At 48.9% G+C, this 20,177-nt stretch overlaps 2 protein-coding genes across 2 annotated transcripts in view; both read right to left on the bottom strand.

The window, feature by feature from the left end:
- Positions 1–239: 239 nt before the first annotated feature.
- On the bottom strand, positions 240–698 carry UCN3 (urocortin 3). Its single transcript, XM_062491510.1, has one exon. It carries the CDS (start codon positions 696–698, stop codon positions 240–242), a length of 459 nt encoding a protein of 152 aa, XP_062347494.1.
- A 4,453-nt stretch (positions 699–5,151) lies between these two features.
- Positions 5,152–20,177, bottom strand: part of LOC134043806 (collagen alpha-1(VII) chain-like) — an 83,588-nt gene continuing 68,562 nt past the window's right edge. The window contains exons 76-83 of the mRNA XM_062492537.1: positions 18,846–18,923; positions 17,781–17,834; positions 16,552–16,600; positions 15,823–15,861; positions 15,216–15,371; positions 13,169–13,225; positions 12,139–12,314; positions 5,152–5,250 (exon numbers count right to left, since the gene is read on the bottom strand). Coding sequence (XP_062348521.1) covers positions 5,152–5,250; positions 12,139–12,314; positions 13,169–13,225; positions 15,216–15,371; positions 15,823–15,861; positions 16,552–16,600; positions 17,781–17,834; positions 18,846–18,923 — 708 coding nt within the window. The remainder of the gene's footprint in view (positions 5,251–12,138; positions 12,315–13,168; positions 13,226–15,215; positions 15,372–15,822; positions 15,862–16,551; positions 16,601–17,780; positions 17,835–18,845; positions 18,924–20,177) is intronic.

The following is a 20,177-nucleotide window of genomic DNA, read 5'->3' as shown; positions in this document are numbered from 1 at the left end:
GGAAACTCCAGAGATCGCAGCTTTAATCAGGAACCTTCCCGGGTGACGCGTCCCCTGTGCCCTGCTGGGGACAGAAAACCTCTTCCCTGCGCATGGAAATGTCCGAAAGGAATGACGGAGAAGAGCGGGGAGGAGAGAAGGGGAGGAGAAGGAACATGGGTGCGAGGTCGCCCGATGGGTCAAAACCAGACGGCACTGATGTCCCAGCCGGCCATCAGTCCCCTCTGGCGGTGGCCTGGTCACTTCCTCCGCCCGATCTGGGCCATCAGGTGGGCATTGGCCGCCGCCTTGGCCCGCAAGTTCTTGGCCTTGGCGATGTTGAAGAGGATGTTCATGATGTTGGTGGGCACGTCCAGGGACAGCGTCACCTTGGCGCGCCGGTCGCTCTTGGCCCGGTTCTGGTAGCTCTTGCCCTTCGCCTGCGCCTGGGACACGTATTTGTAGTGCCCGTCCCCTGGGAATGTCCTTTTCCCAAGCTCTTCCTCCATCGCCTCCTCCTCGGACGCCTCCTCCAGGGACGGTGACTCGGAGCCGCGCTTGTCCAGGACGGCGTTTTCCTCGGGATGGATCTTCTGCACCTCCGACAGGGCGGCGTTGAGGCAGCTGAAGATGGAGGCGGCACTGGAGAGGCTCAGGGCGCGGCCGGTGCCGGCGGCTCCAAGTAGGATGAGGAGGAGCAGCAGCCTGGAGTGGGACATGGCGGTGGCCTGGCCTTGGAGACACGGAGGGGAGGGCAGGGCAGAGAGGGCCGTGAGCTTCGCGTGGTGCCTGGGGTGTTCCAGCCTCTCCCCATCCCTTCCCAATCCCTCACATCTCCTCCCTGCACTCTTGGGGTCACCTCCCAGGTCCCATGTAAAGGTTAAGGCAGGTGGGAATGAGCTTCCCTGGGATGCAACCCCCAGCCCTTGGATTTGGGGTGCTGTCGGGTGGTGGGATGTCCAAGGAGCTTTGCTTCCCTGGAGCTTCCGTGGAGTTGAGGGTTTGACCTTTGCTTCCGTGGAGCTTCCATGGAACTTCCATGGTACTTCCATGGAGGTGAGGATTTGGCCTTTCCTTCATGGAACTTCCATGGAACTTCCACGGAGAGGAAGATTTGGCCTTACCTTTATAGAACTTCCATGGAACTTCTTCCATGGAGAGAAGGATTTGGCCTTTGCTTCTGTGGAGCTTCCATGTAATTTCCATGGAGAGAAGGATTTGGCCTTTCCTTTATAGAACTTCCATGAGAGGAGGATTTGGCTTTCCCTTCATGGAACTTCCATGGAGAGGAGGATTTAGCTTTTCCTTCACATGTGGCTGCTGCCAGAGACCCGGTTTGGACCATGTTGACGATCCCCATGGATCCCTCTCCACCTCCCTGGAGTGCCCGTAGGTGCCACCAGCTGCCCCACAGGTGGCATTCCCTGTCCCCTGCTCACCCAGATGTCACCAGAGATGTTCCTCAAGCCCATCCCACCTCACTCATTCCCAAAAGGATGTGGGAATGATGACCCCATGTGATGGCCCTGTGTCCCACCTGCCTTGGATGCTTTGGGGTTGCAGGATCCTCCCATTTGAAATATGGTCATTTTGGGGTGGTTTTTTTGGGGTCTTTTTGGCCCATTTTTGGGTGCTGTAAATCCCTGGATAACTCTCCTGCTCCACAAACCCTCCCCATATCCCTTTATCCCCACCTGACCTTTCCAAAGAGCCACCAAGGCTCTCCCGTGGAGCTTTTTTCCCATTCCCAGGATGGAAAAATGTCCCCAGCCAGCCCTGAGGTCACTCGCGCTCTCCAAGGGCCTGGAATCCAGCTGGCATTACCAAAATCCTGGAATCCTGCTGGCATTCCCAATCTTCTGGCCCCATCTTGTGGCCAGCGTCTCACACGGCAATACCTGGTTGGGGACAGTCCCCAGGGACGGGGCTGGAATTCCATCCTGGATTTTGGGGTTCGGAGCTGCTAATTTCATTCCCATGGGGGCTTTCAGGATTTCTTGGGAATACCCCTGGGAATGGGGGATGTGCCTCAGATCCATCCAAACTCAATCCACGGTCCAGGATCTGTCACCTGCTGAGCCACAGTCCCTGAAATTGTCCTTCCCTGTCCATGAAGGGGGAAATTTGGGAAGTTTCATCCATTAAATTCTGCATTTTGCCATCCCTTGGACAGGGATTTTTGGCAGGTTTATTCCCATTAGCTCTGCCCTTTATGGCACAAGGAGGGGAAGATTTGGGAAGTTTTATCCCCTTTAACTCTTTCCTTTTCCATCCCTTGGAGAGGGAATTTTGGGCAGGTTTATTCCCCGAACTCTGCCCTTTATTGTCTATAGAGGGAGAGATTTGGGAAGTTTCATCCTCGAAATTCTGCATTTTGCCATCCCTTGGAGGGGAAATTTTGGGCAGGTTAACTCCTTTAATTCTTCCCTTTGTCATCTCTTGGAGATGGAATTTTGGGGAGGTTTTTTGCTTTTAGGTCTGCCCTTTGCTGGTTCTTGGAGGGAGAATTTTGGGAAGTTACATCCTCTAAACTCTGCCTTTTGCCATCCCTTGGACAGGGATTTTTGGACAGGTTTATTCCCATTAGCTCTGCCCTTTATGGCACAGGGAGGGGAAGATTTGGGAAGTTTCATCCCCTTTAACTCTTTCCTTTTCCATCCCTTGGAGAGGGAATTTTGGGCAGGTTTATTCCCTTTAGGTCTGTCCTTTGCTGGTCCTTGGAGGGGGAATTTTGGGAAGGTCTCCTCTCCTTAAATTTGCCTTTTGCTGTTCCTCAGAGTGGGAATTTTGGCTAGGTTTATCCCCTTAACTCTGCTCTTTGCTATCCATGGAAAGGAGGAGAGATTTGGGAAGTTCATTCCCTTAACTCTTCTCTTTTCCATATTCCCAAGGGGAGATTTGGCCCTTCCAAAATCCTTCCCTCAGGATTTGAGGGAGCTGCTCCATTTCCACTTCTGTGCCTCCCATTTCCCCTCTTCCCCAAAACCCCACAGAGCTCCCCAAAAAATCCAGCCCCTCCATCCTTCCCTGGATCCGGATGGGAGAGGAACAGCCATGGAATGATCCAGGGAAAGCTGTTCCTGCAGGATCAAGGAAGGAAAACCCTTCCCAGGCACCCAACCTCCACGTGGGATCATCTAGGACCCCAAACTCTCCTTGCCTTCAGCCCCAAATTTGGGGGTACATTTGGCCATTTAGACATGAGGATATCCCAGGTTTTAATTTTTCTTGGAAAAGGGGGTGGAGATGTGGGAACAGGGATTTTTCCATGTGATCTAAGGATGAGACTCCCGAAGGACTCACGGTGAAGATTTCTCCCACCCCAAAATTCCCATTTCCCCAGCTGTGTTTCACCTCCCTCCACCCTCAGCAAATTGCAGAATGGGATGCTCTGGATGTGAATTTAAGGATTGGGGATTTTCCCCACCCCTGCGTGGTTCCCAGATCCTGGATTGGGAATGGGAATGTCGCCAAAAAACCTTCCAGAGCTGGCAAAGCCGCTGGAAGAGCCTTGGGATGTTCCCGCCCCGTCTGGAATCTCGGAGCAGCATCTTCACCGCTGGCTGAATCCAGCGCCTTTTCCTGGGATTTTTCCAGCTTTTCCCGCTTCACAAAACTCTGGGAATCTCAGCTGAGCTAAGGGAAAGGCAGAACAAGTGGAAAACGCGGCTGAAGCCATCCACACCCATTCCTGCTCCTCGCCTAGATGGATATCCTGGCAAAAGGAGCTGAAATCAAGGGTGGGAGGGGGAAAGCAAGGAAAAGCTGATTTTTTGGGGGGGGATTTGGTTTATTTTTGCCGGGGGAGGAGGTTGTGCCCCAACGCTCCAGGAAGTTTTGATGGAGCAGGAAAAAAGCTGGAATTGGGTTTTCCTCCTTGCTAAAAAAAAAAAAAAAAAAAAAAAAAAAAAAAAAAGCAGGACAAGGAGGGGAAAAAAAAAAAAAGGATCTGAGAAAATGGGAATTAAACCCGCCCTGCCGCAGGGCGAGCTGTGGGAGCCGCTCCTCGCGCAGGGAATTGCTGGGATAGCCGGGAATGTTTTCCAGGAATCTTCTCGGGATGCTGCCTACCCGGCAGGAGCGTTTGTGTTTCCTGAGAAATCTCCCGCTTGGCTCGAAAGGAGAAAAACGCCCCGTTCCAGCCAGGCAGCTCTGGAAAACCGGGATCAGGGATTTGCTGCCTCTCCTCGGCGGCACAGGAGCGAGATGGAGCCGGAATTTTCCCTGTCCCAAAGTAAGGCTGGGATAAAACTGTGGGTGGGACCTTGGGAGACTTCTTCAACTCCGCTTCCCTGCGGAGCTTTTCCCGGTGCTGATTCCCAAAATCCAGGCGGGCTCGGTGGTGCTGGCTGTGCCTGTGCCTTGCTCTGCTCCCCATCCCTGCAGTGCCAGCAGGGATTTATCTCCCTAATTTTCCTTTGCCCAAGATTTCCCAATCCTTCCCATGCCGCCTATTCCAATCTGCCTCCCAAAACTGCTGGAATAATGATGATGATGATGATGATGATAATAATAATAATAATAATAATAATAATAATAATAATAATTGTAATAATATTTTTTTTTCCTTCGGAGGGAGGGCAAGGGGAATTTTTAATCCCTTGATATCAAAATATCTTTCATTGCTTTCCCCTACCTTGCCTAATTATATTTTTTCCCTAAAAAAAAACAAAAACAAAAACAAAAAACCAGGAATCTGATTTCCCAAGGAAGGCAGTGGAATATTAGAAGTTTCTGTAAATCGGGGAATAAATGAAATCCAGGCACTCACCTGCTTCTCCTGGATGCTTGGGATGGGAAGGATTTGCCGTGGAATCACTGCCAGGAAAGAGGCATCAGGAGCCTTTCCCGAACTTCTCCTCCCTGGCTGTTCCCTGATTTATTTATTTTTTTTTTTTTTTTTTTTTTCAGGGACTGGGATATTTTTTTTCCTCTCTCTGGAAACCTTTCCCCCCTCGCTGGTGTATTTATAAAAAAATCAGGGATCACGGGGTTAGAGTCGTAATTACAGACGTGGAGCCTTGGCTTGGGAATGATTTCATTAAAATGAGATCAGAGCGAGCCAGCGACGTCACGGAGCCTCTCCCTGTCCCCAGGGAAAAAAACGGGAAGGGGGGGAAAGGACGTCAGATCCCAAAATCTGGGAAGAGTCACCCCAAACCGGGGCTGGCGTCAGTGCCGGGATTTTGTAGGATCACACATGTCTTTGTCCCCGGGGTTTTGGGGGTAGGGATGTTCGAATTCCAAAGGTTTTTCCAGCTCCAGGGATGCCTGTTGGGGTTCCAGCATGGACTGATGTTATTTATGCCAATGAATGGGGTTTTAGTCCCAGGTTGGGGATTTGGAAGGTTTTTCCCTGTTTTCCCTGTTTCTAGGGGATTTTATCTTCCCATTCACACAGGGAAACCCTTGGAAAATGGAAAGTTTTGGGAAAACTTCTTTCAGGATTTGTTAGCACAATCCCAGGTGCAGCTTTGGAAGAGGATGGGAAGGACGAGGTGTGGGATGAGGGGAAAAAAAAAGGCTTCAATTCCCTAAAACTACAGCAGGATTAACTTGGATCATCCCAAAACAACAGCCAGGTAGGAAAAATTCCCAGTTTGGGCTCCCAGCACCGGACTGGTCCCAGTGTGCTTGGAGAGGAAACTCGTGGAATCCCCCAGGGTTAGGGAGCAGAAAAGGATGGGGATGGAGATTTGGGAACAGGGATTTTTCATGTGATCCAAGGAAGATCTCAGGTCCCTCCAAGGGTCCCGCCATGGATTTGTGGCAGGGCCAGATTCTCCTGGAGGCTCCAGGACCAAATTATCCAAAGTTCCTTTCTGAAACTTCCTTTGAAAAATTTTGCCATTGCCGGGTTGGAGGGGAGCAGTTTTCCCTGGGAATGAGGCAAATCCTGCTAAAAGTGGGGAAAATCCATGGAGAAAGCCCTGGAGCCAGCAGAGACCCGGGACAGGCTCTGATTTAGGGTGGGGAGATGTTCCCACTCCTGGCCTGGAGACAAGGAACCAAAATTGTGGGAATTCCTGGATAAGGATTCAGGATCTGAGCTGGGAGCTTCCCTTTCGCTCCAAACTTTGGGAATTCTGCCCAATCAGGATCCACATCTCCAGCAATTCCTTCCTTTCCCACCTCAATTCGGAGCTTCCTGGAATGAGGATTTGGTTTCCCTCCTTCCCATAGGCCTGGAAGGGAATATTTTTCTCCAAAGGTTTGGAATTTTGGAGCTATTTCTGGGAAAGAAAACTCCTGGGCGACTTCAACACAAGGAGCTGGGAGGGAAAAATCCATTATTCCAAGGAAAAGGTTCAGGGCACAGGACTGAGAGACTTTTCCACCTCTGGATCCAATCCTGAGGTGTTTTCCTGAATTTTATTCCCCCCACAAATTTGTTTCTCCACAAAAAGCTTTGCTAGGAAGGGAAAAATGTCCTTGTAGGAGGCAAATTCACGCTCCAGACATGGAATTTTCCATGTTTCGGACATGGAATTTTCATGGTGGTTTTTTTAAGGAAAAAATGGGGAAGAGAAGGCAGAAATAAAGAAGGAATTTCCTGCTTCATCCCTTGAAAAACAAATCCAACTTTTTTTGGCTGCCATGGTTTGGAATTCCCCACCCTGGGAGGAGCAGAGAGAGGAGAATTTGCTGCAGGAAAATTGCATTTCCAAAGGAAAATTCTATAAAGATATCCCTAGGGAAGGAAGGAGCCGAGCCAGGAACATCCCAGGCCACCCACAGGACCTGGAGGCCTCAAACTTCCCAAAAGTTTCCCTGAAAAGTCCCAAATTTAGGAAAATTGCAGGATGTGAGGAGCATTCCCACACATCTCTGGGATTCTGGAGGATCAGGAGACCTTTTCCCACCTCACCTTACCTTTCCTGGGAGCTGAATTTCCAGGAGTGAATCATTGCTTGGAGCTCATTCAAGTTTCATCTCCACAAGCCGGGGAAAATCAGGGATTTGGGGTCATTCCACCCCAGGGACTTTGAAAACAAAACAAAGAAACAAAAACAAAAACAAAAACAAAAAACCCAAAACCAACCAAACAAAAAAACCACAAAACAAACAAACAAACAAACAAACAAACAAAAAACCAAAAAAACCCCCAAAAAACCAAACAAAAAAAAAAATCCCAAATCCCACAAGTTTTGCCCAGCCCAGGAGATCCCAGCACCAGAATTCCATGGAGGAGTTGGACATGGATGCACTAAGGGGAAAAAGGGACTTTTCCACTTGGCTTTGTCCCTTTCCCCCCAATTTTTAGGATTCAGTTTGCATTTTCCAGGCTGTGGAAGGAGAAGGATTTCCCTGGGAAATTCCCAATTTCCTTAAAATCCTGCAGCAAACCCTTCCTCTGCCTTGAGGCTTATTTAGAGGATTTTATGGGATTTCTCTTCCTTAGAACCTCATTTTGGGGGTGATTTTCATTCCTTCCGACAGCTCAAATCCATAAAGTTTTCCCAAGGTGGCCAAATATTGGAAAACTCCATCCAATGAGAAGAGAAGAGCTGGGAATACAAAATCATGAATAATTATTTTTCCCTTTTTTCACCTTTTTTTCCCACCTTTTCCGAGGGGATTTGCAGCCCTGGGTTTCCACAAAGCTCTCCGTGTTTCATCTTCCTGGGAATGAATTAAATTAGCTCAAATAATGAAATAATAATTTAAATTAATTAAAGCCTGGAGCTTTGGATACCAGTGGAATGTCAGGAAAGCTCCTTGAGATGAACTGGATTTGGGATATTTTGGCAATTCCCAAAAATCTCTTGGGCCAAACCCAAAAATCCAACTCCACCGGCACCTCCCGGGCATGGAATTAAGTTTGGATTTTGCTGTTTTCCCTCCAAAGGAAGAGGAGAAAAAAGTGGTGGAAGAGGATAAACAATCCCAAATCTTCCAAATTTTCCTGGAATATTTGTATTTCTTTCCCTCTGTTGTATCTCCCACCCCTTTTCCAAAGGGATTTTTGCACCCAAAATTCCTGGTTGGAAGGACAATAAATACAGGAAAATGTGAAGGGAGCCTGGATCCTCACACAGGCTCCAGGAATTTCCCCTGATTTTATGTCCCAACGTAAAATCCAGTTTTATCCCAAAGATCCGAGTCTTGAAGGAGCTGCTCCTGCTTTTTCTTGCATCCAGATGTGGGATCTGATCCCACTGCTGAGGCTGCAGCAGCTGGAAAAGGTTAGAAAAGTTCAGGGAATATTTCATTCTGTCCAGGTGGGTTTTGTTGCCTTTCCAGGATTTTTTTTTTTTCTGGGATTTCCAGGTGCCAAATGGAGCAGGAAAAAGAGCCCAAAGTGGGATTTTTCCTTGGTTTTTCCACAGGCAAACTCATCCTGATTTTTCCCCCTTAGGTAGCTGCCTGGCATTGAAGGTTTTCCAGGCTTTTCCAAGGATTTTTTGCCTTCCCAGGAATGTCGGAATGCAATTCCACCCTTGGAATGGGGATGGGAATTCCCTGTGGATTCAGAGTGGCTGCTTCTGCTCCAAACAGGAATGGGATTTGGGAACAGGGTGGGGATTTGGGAACAGGGGTGGGGATTTGGGAACAGGGGTGGGAATTTGGGAACAGGGTGGGGATTTGGGAACAGGGATTGGGATTTGGGAATAGGGATTGGGATTTGGGAACAGGGGTGGGGATTTGGGAACAGGGGTGGGGATTTGGAAACAGGGGTGGGAATTTGGGAACGGGGACAGGGATAGGGATTTGGAAAGAGGGATGGGGATTTGGGAACAGGGACAGGGATGGGGATTTGGGAACAGGGATGGGGATTTGGGGACAGGGATGGGGATTTGGGAACAGGGATTGGGATTTGGAAACAGGGATGGGAATTTGGGAACGGGGACAGGGATAGGGATTTGGGAACAAGGATGGGAATTTGGGAACAGGGACAGGAATGGGGATTTGGAAAGAGGGATGGGGATTTGGGAACAGGGACAGGGATGGGGATTTGGGAACAGGGATGGGGATTTGGGGACAGGGATTGGGATTTGGGAACAGGGGTGGGGATTTGGGAACAGGGATGGGGATGGAGATTTGGGGACAGCGATTGGGATTTGGGGACAGGGATGGGGATTTGGGAACAGGGATGGGGATGGAGATTTGGGGACAGGGATTGGGATTTGGGAACAGGGACGGGGATTTGGGGACAGGGGTAGGGATTTGGAACAGGGATGGAGATTTGGGAACAGGGACAGGAAGGGAGATTTGGGAACAGGGATGGGGATTTGGAAAGAGGGATGGGGATTTGGGAACAGGGACAGGAAGGGAGATTTGGGAACAGGGATGGGGATTTCACCCCAAAAGGACTGTGGATGGCAGGAAAAGCTCCCAGAGAGGATGGAGGGAGTCATGGAGGCTTTTCCAAGATTTAGGCTAGGTTGGACAAGGCTTATCCCAAGCCTGGGACAGTGGGAAGTGTCCCTGCCCATGGGATGAGCTTCAAGATCCTTTCCAACCAAACCATTCCATGATTTCACTATTAAATCCAGCCCTCCATTAACGGCATCTTTAACTCCTCTCACTGTAAAAATCCATAATTAATGAACCTGGCTGATCCCAATTCCAGCTGGGAGCACCACGAGGGATATTCCAGGCTGCTTTTCCATCTGCCAGGATTTTGTCAGCTCCTTCCCAAAGTATCCGATCCACTCTCCCGGCGCATCCAGAGGGCGCTGGATGAGGCTCAGCCGTGGCCATTTCAGGGCTGCCTCATTTTCCAATTATCAAATTATCCCAACCCAGCCTCTCCTCTCTCTCCTTCCCTTTTCCTTTGTCGGGGTTGCTTAGGAACCGCCACAGACATCGGAGGCTGCGGCCCGGAGACTTTCAAGATTCCCTGGCTGGATGCACCAGGAATCCCCTCCTGGAAAGGGGCTGGGAGTGCTCCTAAATCCATGGATTTGCATCAGCACTGGAGCCACAAATCCTGACAGAACACCATCCAAAACCCCTCTTTATTTCCAAATTCCATGAGGATTTGAGAGCTGGCTTGATGAGCTTTAAATCCCAGATTTCCACTGCTCAGCTTTGCTTTTTCCAAGGGCATTTCTCCAAAGGATGTTCAGGAATTTTCTGTTTTGGAGCCTGGAAAGCCACCACCCCTAAAACCTCTCCCCCCACTCCCACACTGAAATAATTCCAAGGAACTCGATTAGGCTGACCTGACATTTCCAGGGAAATGCTGGGGCTCATTCCCGGAATATTTTGGCCCTGCCAAAGCCTGGATGGCAAATTCATAGGGAACATTTGATTAATCCAAGTGGGATTAAAAAAAATTCCAGTTCTCAATTTCTCTGAGATTTCTCTGATGGGAATTTGAGCTGGGTTTAATCCACTGAGCTCGACCTTAGTCCTGCCTAGAATCCCTCTTACTGGTTTTCCACACCTCTTGTGGGATTCCCACAAGTTGTAGCTCCAAGCTCCTGGAGGAATTGGAAGTGGCATTTTTTTAGGGAGAAGCCTGTCTTTAATCCTTATGTTTTTCTTAGAGATGACTCTTTCTTTGGGATGGCTCCTTTTAACCTGCCCAGGGAATTCCCAAGCGGAGGAGAAGGTGGGAATTCCTAAAGGTCCCAGGGAATTTAGGGCCAGGCCAAAAGGGATGGGGCTCCACCCACCCACCTGATCCAGCTGGAAAAACAGATATTCCCACCTTTCTCTGCCATTCCCAAGGTTTCCTTCTTCCAGGCAAATGATCTAGAATTCTACAGCATTGGGTCACTTTTATTTTACAAAAGTAAAACTTGGAAATCTGTGCCACCTGGTTTGGCTCAGGAATTCTGCCCTTGCCATCCTCCTTTTCCTGAGCATCCAGAGGTTTCCCTCTCCTTATCCCATAATGTCCATAATTCCGGTTTGATTTTTTTTCCAACGTCTTCACGTTTGTTTTTTCTTGCCCATCTCGGAGGTTTTGGATCCTCCCACTCCCCTTGGATTTAAATGAAGCATTTGGAGCTGCTCATCTCCCTCTGCCTGGTTTGGGAAAAAGAGGGAAGAGAAAACAATGGGAATTTCAGAAGCTGGCTGCAGTTTGGGCTCCCTCTTGGAATTCCCATGCTCACAGTGGCTCGGGAAGTCCCTGACACCACAGGATTGTCCCATCCCACATCCATAAAGAGCAAATATCCCAATCCTGGCTGAATCCTGGCTCTGTCTAGGATCAGCCAGGAAAAACAGGCACATGGAAGACTCAGGAATCTGCCTTGGGTTGGGATTGATCCCATTCCCAGTGGTTGTTTCTTTCCACAAACTGTGCTGGAGGTACCTTCAGCTGCTTTGTGAAGTTCCTAATGGCTCCTAGAGCAAATTCCCTGGAAAAAATTTGGGCAGGAGGAGCTTCTCTCATTTCCTGGTGCTGCTGGGCCTGGATTTCAAGCCCTTGGAGTGATTCCCAAAATTATGGATCTGAGCCTTTAATTCCTCTCTCTTCTTAAAGTTTCCCTCAAACCCAGAGGAGATGAACTTCAGCAGAGATTCTTTTAATGGATTGTGGAGAATTCATGGATTTTTTTTTTCCAGAAGGATTTTTTCCAGGCAGAGGGAATTCTGAGAGAGGAGGATTTTCCTTGGAAGGCTGGGATCAGTCACAGCTCCTGCCCTGCTTGGAGCAGGGTTTGCATTCCTGCCAGGGCCCATTTTCCCTGGGATGACCTGGAGATGAGGGAAAATCCACACAAATTTATCCCAAAAGCCCTGGACCTGGCGATGGAAGCCAAGCTGTGCTTCCAGGAGTTTTCCCCATTTAACCCCTGGATGAGGTGAGACCCCAATCCTGGGGTGTTAATCCAGACCTAAACTGGCCTGGGTTAGACTTCAGGTTCTGCCTGGAGATGCCAGAGTGTGCTTGGATGGAACATTCCAGGGTTTTGAGGGCACAAATCCACAAATCCCTGCCGATTTCAGTGTTTGGAAAGCACAAAAGACATCCAAAATATCAGGACCTGGTGTCCAGGTGGATCCATGCCCATCCCACCCATGGAACCGGCCCAAGGGAGATGTCAGGGAGCTCCTGGGAATGATCTGGGAATGGGAAGAAAACCCTGCAACTTCTGGCACTTCCCAGGGGGGCACCTGAAGGAAACAGGATGGGCTTTCCTGCTCTGGGCTTTTGCTCCTGGCTGCAGGAAGAGGGAATTTGGAGGAATTTCCAGCCTTACCTGTGGAGCTCTGGCAGCGCCGCTCACATTCCTGCCGGGATGGGAAGCGGTTGCTGTTCCCTCGGCAGCCCCCGAACAGGAAGGGCCGGCAGGAATTTGTGGGGCTGTGGAAGTACCAGAGCAGGGAATGGTGCTGGCAGGAGCCCTCATCCATGGGCTGCAGGCACAGGGCTGCAGGGAAACACCCCACATTCCCCATGGATTGGATCCAGGTGGGAAAACACCCCAGAACCATCCAGGGATTGGATTTGCTCTGGTAAATGTCCCCAAAACCATCCAGGGGTTGGATCCAGGTGGGAAAACACCCCATAATCATCCAGGGGTTGGATCCAGGTGGGAGAACACCCCACAACTATCCAGGGGTTGGATTTGCTCTGGAAAATGTCCCCAAAACCATCCAGGGGTTGGATCCAGGTGGGAAAAGGCCACACTTTGGAAAACAACCCCATAACCATCCATGGGTTTGATCTCACAGTGGACAAAGGAGGGAATCCCAGTGGATTCCCAAAGGGGACAAAGGGGGGGAATGCAGCACTGAATTCCCATAGTGAAAAAGTGGGGATATCCAGGAGTGGATTCCCATAATGGGAAAATGGGGATATCCAGGAGTGGATTCCCACAATGGGAATGCACCCAGCAGTGCATTCCCAGAGGGGACAAAAGGGGACATCCAGCAGTACATTCCCAGTGTGGGATGAGCTCCGTGTTGCTCCATCATCCATCCCTGTGATTCCCATCATGGTGGCTTCTGATGGTTAAAGCCTGGATTCCGGGTGGGATACTTTCACAGGAATGTTTGCATGCAGGGAATTCCAGGAGGATCCTCCCAGTGTGTTTTCCTGGATCAAAACCCCCTCCAGTTCCTCCACCACCAGCTCAAACCCAGCTGCTTTAAGCCAAGCCCAAGCTGAGTTTTAACCTGAGTGTAACTCCTTCAGTGCGACATCCCTGGATCCCAAGGCCAAGCAGCCCTTCCCACCTGGGAAGTGACTTCCCTAAATGCCACTTCATTCCCTGCTCTTCACCTGGTAATTGCCTGTCATCTTCTGGCTCAGAGGTTCCCGTTGTCTGCCGTGCCTGGGCTGGGGGGGGGAAAAACCCAAGGAAATCACATGGAATGAGGGCGTGCAAACAAATTATCCCGCATTTAAATAAAGATCCTTGGAGCCTTCTGTGGCTAACGAGTTCTCCTAATAAATGTCACGGAGCAACCAGCCATGGGGAGCAAGGAGCCAGCAGCAATAAAACCCTTAATGGTGTTAAACAACTCCGTGGGAAAGGTTGGGCGTTCGTCAGAGAAAATGGAAGTGTTTGTGGTTGTTTGTTGGAGATAAATGTCAGGCTGGAGCTCGGGAGCCTTGGGAAAGCCGGGAGCGATTGGAATCTGGCGGCAATAACAGAATCCTGTTAACGTTTGGAGCCACTCCGCGCTCGTCACTTAGCAGAGGGATTTATGAGCCCTCCTGCCTCCACCCCAGCTTTTAATGGGATTGTTGGCTGCTGCCGTGATTCAATAACACCTGGAACATCCCATCCATCTGATCTCGAGTGCTGCCGGGGCATAAATCGAGTTTAGATCCAGATGGGAGACTTTGACATTCAGCACAGACGTCGGGACAGCTCCCGGAGTGGGGCGGGAAGGGTGTGAGTGTTGGTGGTGGTCGGTTTTAGGCTTGGCTGGATTTTTTGGGATGTGTTCATTCCTTACATGGGGCCATCACCAATGGGTTTGACTTAAAACCCTTCCCAAAGCTCCTAAAGATCTTCCCAAAGCTCTCCATCCTAGGGAATCATGGAATCATAGAATATGAGCTTGCAATTGGGTGATCCTTAAGGGCCCTTCCAACCCAAACCATTCCATGTCCCAAACTGGAAAGAGGCCTGTAAAAACCCTGGAATCCAAATCTCCGTTGGACTCCTTGGCCTGGAATTGGGTGATTTTTAAGGCCCCTTCCATCCCAAACCATTCCATGTCCCAAGCTGGAAGGTGTTGGAAGCATCATAGAGTCCAACTCCCTCTTAGACTGGAATTCAGGGCACTGAGACCTCCCCTACAGGATATTTTTGGGGTCACAAAGAGTATTTAATGACAGTGTTTGATCAAGTTTAATTAAGCCCCAAACCCCCAGGCTGGAAAACCATTCCACTGCTCCATCCCCCTAATTTGGAAGGAATTCCCAAACTTGCATCCCATAATAAACCCCCACACCTATAAACTGTAGGACAACATCATAGCTGATTTTGGGGTGTAACGGTGAGAGCACTGGGGTGTCTTGCTCAGCGCAATGGGATTTTTAATTTATTTTAAATTATTTCCCTGGCTGTGCTATCCAATGTACCCAACACTCCTCCTCCTCTTCCTCCTCCTCCTGCTGACAAAATCTGAGCATCTTTGTTTGCTGAATTACAAGAAATGATCCCGAACTCTCCCTCCTTTTAAATCCTGCCCTGAAGTTTGGATTTTGAGGAATCCTGCCACAAATTACTCCATAATCCCTCAATTTCCCACTGTCCCATTTTCCCTCTGTCCTACAAATCCAGGTGGAAATCCAAGCCCTGATGAGGAGATCAGGAGGTCCGTGGCCCTTGTCTTGCTGATCTGGCTCTCCCAGGGCCCTTCCCCCATGGAAAACACAAACAGGAACATCCAGTTGTTTTCCCCTGAGTTTTAAGACGTGGTTTTACCCTGTATTAAAATGTTCACGGGGCCCTGGACAGAAATAGTCTGGGATGAGTGTTTGGTCTCAGAGATGCCATTTCTGCTTGTTTTACTGGAACTTGCCAAGGATGTGGTGGGGAAAATGGGATAAAATCAGCCTGGAAACTGCTGCCTCTTCCCAGCCTTTTACAATGAACCCTTTGGAAGGCTGGGATCACCACCGATCCCACAAAAACTTTGGTTTTCCTCACCATCAGCTTGTATCATCTCCAAGAGCGTGGGAGCTCTCACTGGGAACCCCATCCCTGCCTCATTCCTGCCCAGTTCCAGGGAAGAAGATTTACCATGAGGTTCATGGGATGCTCCAGACAATTCTATGGTTGGGAAGATGGGAAGGAGGCAGCTGAGCTCACCTGCAGTGAGTGGAGGTGGCTCCATGGAGGGCTTCACCAGGGTCTCTGACGTGGTCTTGCCATGAGCTGTGCCAAGCTTTTCTTCCCGATTTCCACCATTCCTGAGGTATTCCCGAGGCTGGGAATACCCTTCGAGTTGCCTGTGGACTTCCAGACCTGTGGATTGAGGGTCACCGAGAGTGAATCCCATGCTTTGGGGTCTCCAGGTTCTGTGGACCATTGGATTTGAGGGTTTCAGGAGTCCCGGAGCTCATCCTGGGCATGGTTTGGGATGGCAGAGCAATCCCGGGATTTTGTGGGCAGGGATTGGGATTTCTGTGGGTTCAGCTTTAGAAACTGGGAGTCAGGAAGGGGTTTGGTCATGTCCTGGAGGAGACGGTGAAAACCAGAGACTTCCAGGTGTCCCTCTGATCCCCCAGATTCCTTTCAAGAAGACCCATCCCCCCAAACCAGGATCCAAAAGCCGCTGGTGATTCAACATTTCCCAAGCTGAATCCCAGAAAAAACAAAACAAAACATTTATTCTTAAAAACAGCTTTCCACTTGCAGTTTCAGGCTGGTTTGGGGCAAGGAGAAGATCCTTTCCTGCATGAATTCCCAGTCCTACCCTTTTCCCTGGACATCCTTTCCAACTCACCTCCACAACCTGCAGGCAGAAGAGACAGGGAAAAGTTTGTTTGCTCCTGTTTTTTTTTTTTTTTCAACTTCAGTAAGATTTTTCAAGGAAAAAATTACTTGTATAGATTATTTTCCATCCCTTCCCCTCCCCACCCTTTCAAGGATCCAAATGCTTCCTAACAACTTCAGTGGTGGTGAACCTAAAAATCTTCCATATCCATAGGGAAAGCCCAGGGAATGGGGCAGGAAGGTTCTGCTGGGTCTCAAATAAATGGATTTCTGCAGGGCAAGGAAAGCAAGACCCCAGAAACTTTCAGTGTTAGGATTCTGGGAGAAAACCATTCTAAGTTTTTAAATTTTTTTTTTTTTGGTGCTGGTGGTAGTTATTCCCTGTGAGAGAGGGAAATTCTGTGTGCCAAGGAATGCCACAAAAAACGGGAATGAAAAGGATCAGTGAGCTCCAAGCTTCCCACCATGACCCAGTGCCCTCCCAATCCATGAGGAAATGGGGGAAAGATTTGCTGACAAAACCAAACGTGCAGAGAGAGAGGAATTAAGAAGAGTTCCAGGAAGTCAGGAATCTGCAGGGCCTGGAATTCCACACTCCTGGAGAGGGGCCCCAGCTCCACCAGCTGCTAATGGGTGACATTTGGATGTGTGCTGGCATGGAAATCGCTCCAATTTAGCTGCTGGCAGGGTCACCACGGGGCAAACTCACCACAAATCCCTCTCATTTCGCTCCTGAGCACTTCCTTCACCTCTTCCTCCTGTGCCAGAGTGGGAAAAATGGAATTTAGGCATGAATTCCAACCCTGGCACCATCTCCCTGCTTGTCCCACTGAGGTAGAGCCACCTTGTTTTGGGTGCAACGAGATCGGAGATTTGGTGTGATGGTGAGCTCCGTTCAAGATTTGGGGCTCATTCCCTCTGGATATTCCTGGTTTTCCTGCAGCCAGCTCCTCTGGCCACGATGAATTGGGACCCCAGGTACCTCAAATCTGGGCTGGCTTTCCAAGGAGTGTCCCCACCCTCCTGGCACTGTCCCCAAAGCCACGATGTCCCAGACTTCCCTGAGCTCTAGAAGTTGTGGAGCCACCTGCATCCAAATTATCCTCCAGGACTGTCCCTTGGGAAGGAGCTGTGGGACCACATTTGATGATTTGGAGCTGCACCTCCTGCTTCCTCTGCCTCTTTCCCAGCTGTTCCCCAAGGAATGAGACCTCCAATCTCATGGATTTGGAACCCATTCTTCTTCCCTGGGACAGCCAATGCCTGCTGATCCCATTGGGAATCTTCTGTGTGGGATAGTCGATGTCCTGCTGGACTTTCCATCACCTCTTATCCTTCTTGGGATTCCGAATTTTGGGGCATTTTCCGTGTAGGGAGCTGGAATTTTCAGCTGCCCAATTTTAGGAGATCCTTTCCCACAATGCCCCTGCTAAATTTAACCCTGCTTGGAAAATTAATCCACACCCTGGAAAAATGGAAATATCGCCTTGTGTCAATCCTGGCACAAAATCCGGGATGAAGGGATGTGGAGGGAGCTGCAAGAGGAATTTGGTCCTGATCCATGTGGGTCAACCCCTCCTTCTTCCTCAGGATTTAGAAGCCCAGGGTAGCAGCTTTTCCCTAAAGGCTTTGAACATGGGGCACATTTCCCTCTCCCGCTTTTCCTTTGGGTTGGATCAGCCCTGGAGCACCGATCCTGTCGGCCAAGCAGGAATTGGGAGCCATGGGACTTTTAGGCTTGGCTTTGCAGAGCCCAGCTCTGCTCCCGCCCCGTTCTGCCATCCCTGGGTAACACCAACAGCCTCATTTCCCAGATATTCTTGGAGTAAATCCATTTCTCAGCATTCCCCTCCTCCCCTCAGCCTCTCAGCGCTGCTTTGGCCGATTTTCTCCATTTCCCCCCCATAATGGGAAATGATTTTGGGAGAAAGCACTCACGGAAAGGCCCGGATCTCCCTTGGCTCCTTTCTGCCCGGCGGGACCATTTTCCCCCTGTTAAAAACACTTTGATCATTACCACATCTCCAGAGATTGTCCATGAAATGTTCCGGGAATTAGTGCTCCTTAGGGATGATAGCTCAGAGGGGAGATGGGTAAAAAGCCTCACGTGTTTTCCTATAAATTTTAGGGATATCTGTGAGTAGATCAGTGGGCAGACAGGAACAGCCTCATGCAACAGATCCCAGATTTTTTGGGAGCTCTGCCCCATCCCAACAATATGGATTTTAACACCTTAAGTCAGGGTTAAGAGGTTGGATGCATGGAGATGATTTGTCCTGCACAGAAGCTTTGGGCATCACTGCAAGCAGAAGATTTGAAACTGTAACTGCAATCCCAGTGCTGGAAAAATGGGAAAACCAGGAGATGAGCTTTGTCAACAGGGGATAAAAAAACCCTGACAGTTTTTCCACTCAGAACTGCTGGAAACTGGATTTGTGGATTAAGGGTACTCAAAAATATTAAAGGACAAGGAGCACAAGAAGGATGATCCCAATTAAAGCCAGGAGGATCATTTTTCTCAATCCATGCTCACTTCCAGTGTCTGGAAAAATCACATTATCCACCAGCAGCATATGGAGTTAAAGCAATGCCACTCCTGACCCTATAAAATCCTTTGGGACCTTGGGATTTGCAGGGTGTAGGGACTGACCCCAAACAGGCTGGGACTGGGATCCGAAGCTCTTGTTGGAATTCTCTGATGAGCATTAATTGTGCATTAATTAGTGATTATTGGTTCATTCCTGCTCTGCCTCGAGGATGTACTGATCCGAAGTTTGATGTTTTCCCAAAGGAATCTTCCCCCAGCTGGAGACACCTCCAGGCAGAAATTTGGGCAGCACTGCCTGCATGTAGTGCCTGGAATTTGGTATTCCAATGTCTCTGCTCTTGCTGTCAAATTTGGAGAGCTGAGAAATGAAACCTGGAAGATACAAGGCTCATCCAACCCCAATTTGGAATTTTGGGAAGCGCTGAGGAACCCCACTGAATCATTCCTATACTTACCACTTCTCCTTTTGGCCCATCCATGCCTGGGGGCCCCTGGGGGCAGAGCTGGGATCTCCCTCTTTTCCCTGGTGGACCCTGGAGAGGAAAAGGAGAGTTCAGTCAGCACTTCCAGAGATTATCCCACATTTCCTCGGGATTTTCCCCCTAAAACCCAACCTGAGCATCAGCAGAAGCCACTCAGGTGCTCTCCAGATGGGTTGGGATCAGTGCTCTGGAATTTTTTCCCTCTCTCCCAACCCCACAAGCCATTCCCATAGTTTCTCCTTTAATTCCAGAAGAAGCCAAGGAACGGTGTGGGTGGAAACAGTGGTACCTCACAGCCTCTCTTTAATCAGTGTCCAAAAAAAAAAAAAAGCCATTTATTATCCCAGACAGGCTTTTCTGGGCTTGCTAATAACATCAAAAATTCCAGCCTTTTTAAATATCCATGAGGGAATCTTGTACCTTTCAGCTCCCTCCTCCCTCCTGTGATTCCTTTGATTTATTTTTCATGGCAAGGCACAGCCTGGGGAGCAAGAGAAGGAAGAATAATTTTGTTTCCATGGGCTGGAGCGGGATTTAATCCATATTTTATTGTTCTGGAAGGACCTTTTCCCACCTTCTTCCTATAAGCACCCTTCAAAATTCCTTTTAAAGATCCCTGTCACACTCCCAGCATCTTTATTCAGTGACTTCAAGCTCATATCTTTAAGGAAGAGGACAGTTTCCAGAGGCATTGTCCAGGTAAAATCCAGCTTCCATAAGGCAAATTAGCAGGGAGAAAATCCAAGTCTCTTCGAGGGGGAAAAACAAGGAGATATTTGGCAGCTGTTTTAAAATTGATTTTGGGGTAAAGGAGTTGATTAAGGAGATCCACAAAAAAAAATTTTAAAAAAAATGGAAATTGCTGGATGTGGGTTGAGTTCTTTGTTCATCCTTTCTTCTCTGCATCCCTCTGTCCTTCCCTTAAATCCCTATTTTTTTTATTTTTGTGAATTCCATGGGATCACACATTTTTTTGTCTTTCTGAAGAGCGGCCTTGTGTTCTGATCAACATCTCCCATTCCAGATACTGATATTGTAAATTTTAACTACTTAATTAATTAAAACATTATTTTTCATGTGGAATTAGCCAAAATCCCATCAATATTTGATCCTGATGGAGCTGATGTGGTGTAAAAGTTGTCAATGGATATCAGCTTGGGAAAAAAGGAGGAAAATTCTGCTGGAATGAGGTGGAGTAGAGAGTTTTTGATTAGTGACCCATCCATGTCAGAATTCCCACAAAGATCTGCAGGATAAGGAGACTTTGGAGAGCCAGAGTAATTCAGATTTTCCCAGAAAATTGGG

This window comes from Cinclus cinclus, chromosome 4 (assembly GCF_963662255.1).
Source record: "Cinclus cinclus chromosome 4, bCinCin1.1, whole genome shotgun sequence".
Lineage (NCBI taxonomy): Eukaryota > Metazoa > Chordata > Aves > Passeriformes > Cinclidae > Cinclus > Cinclus cinclus.
The sequence above is the reverse complement of the archived record's forward strand: the minus strand, read 5'-3'. Positions and strand labels throughout refer to the sequence as shown.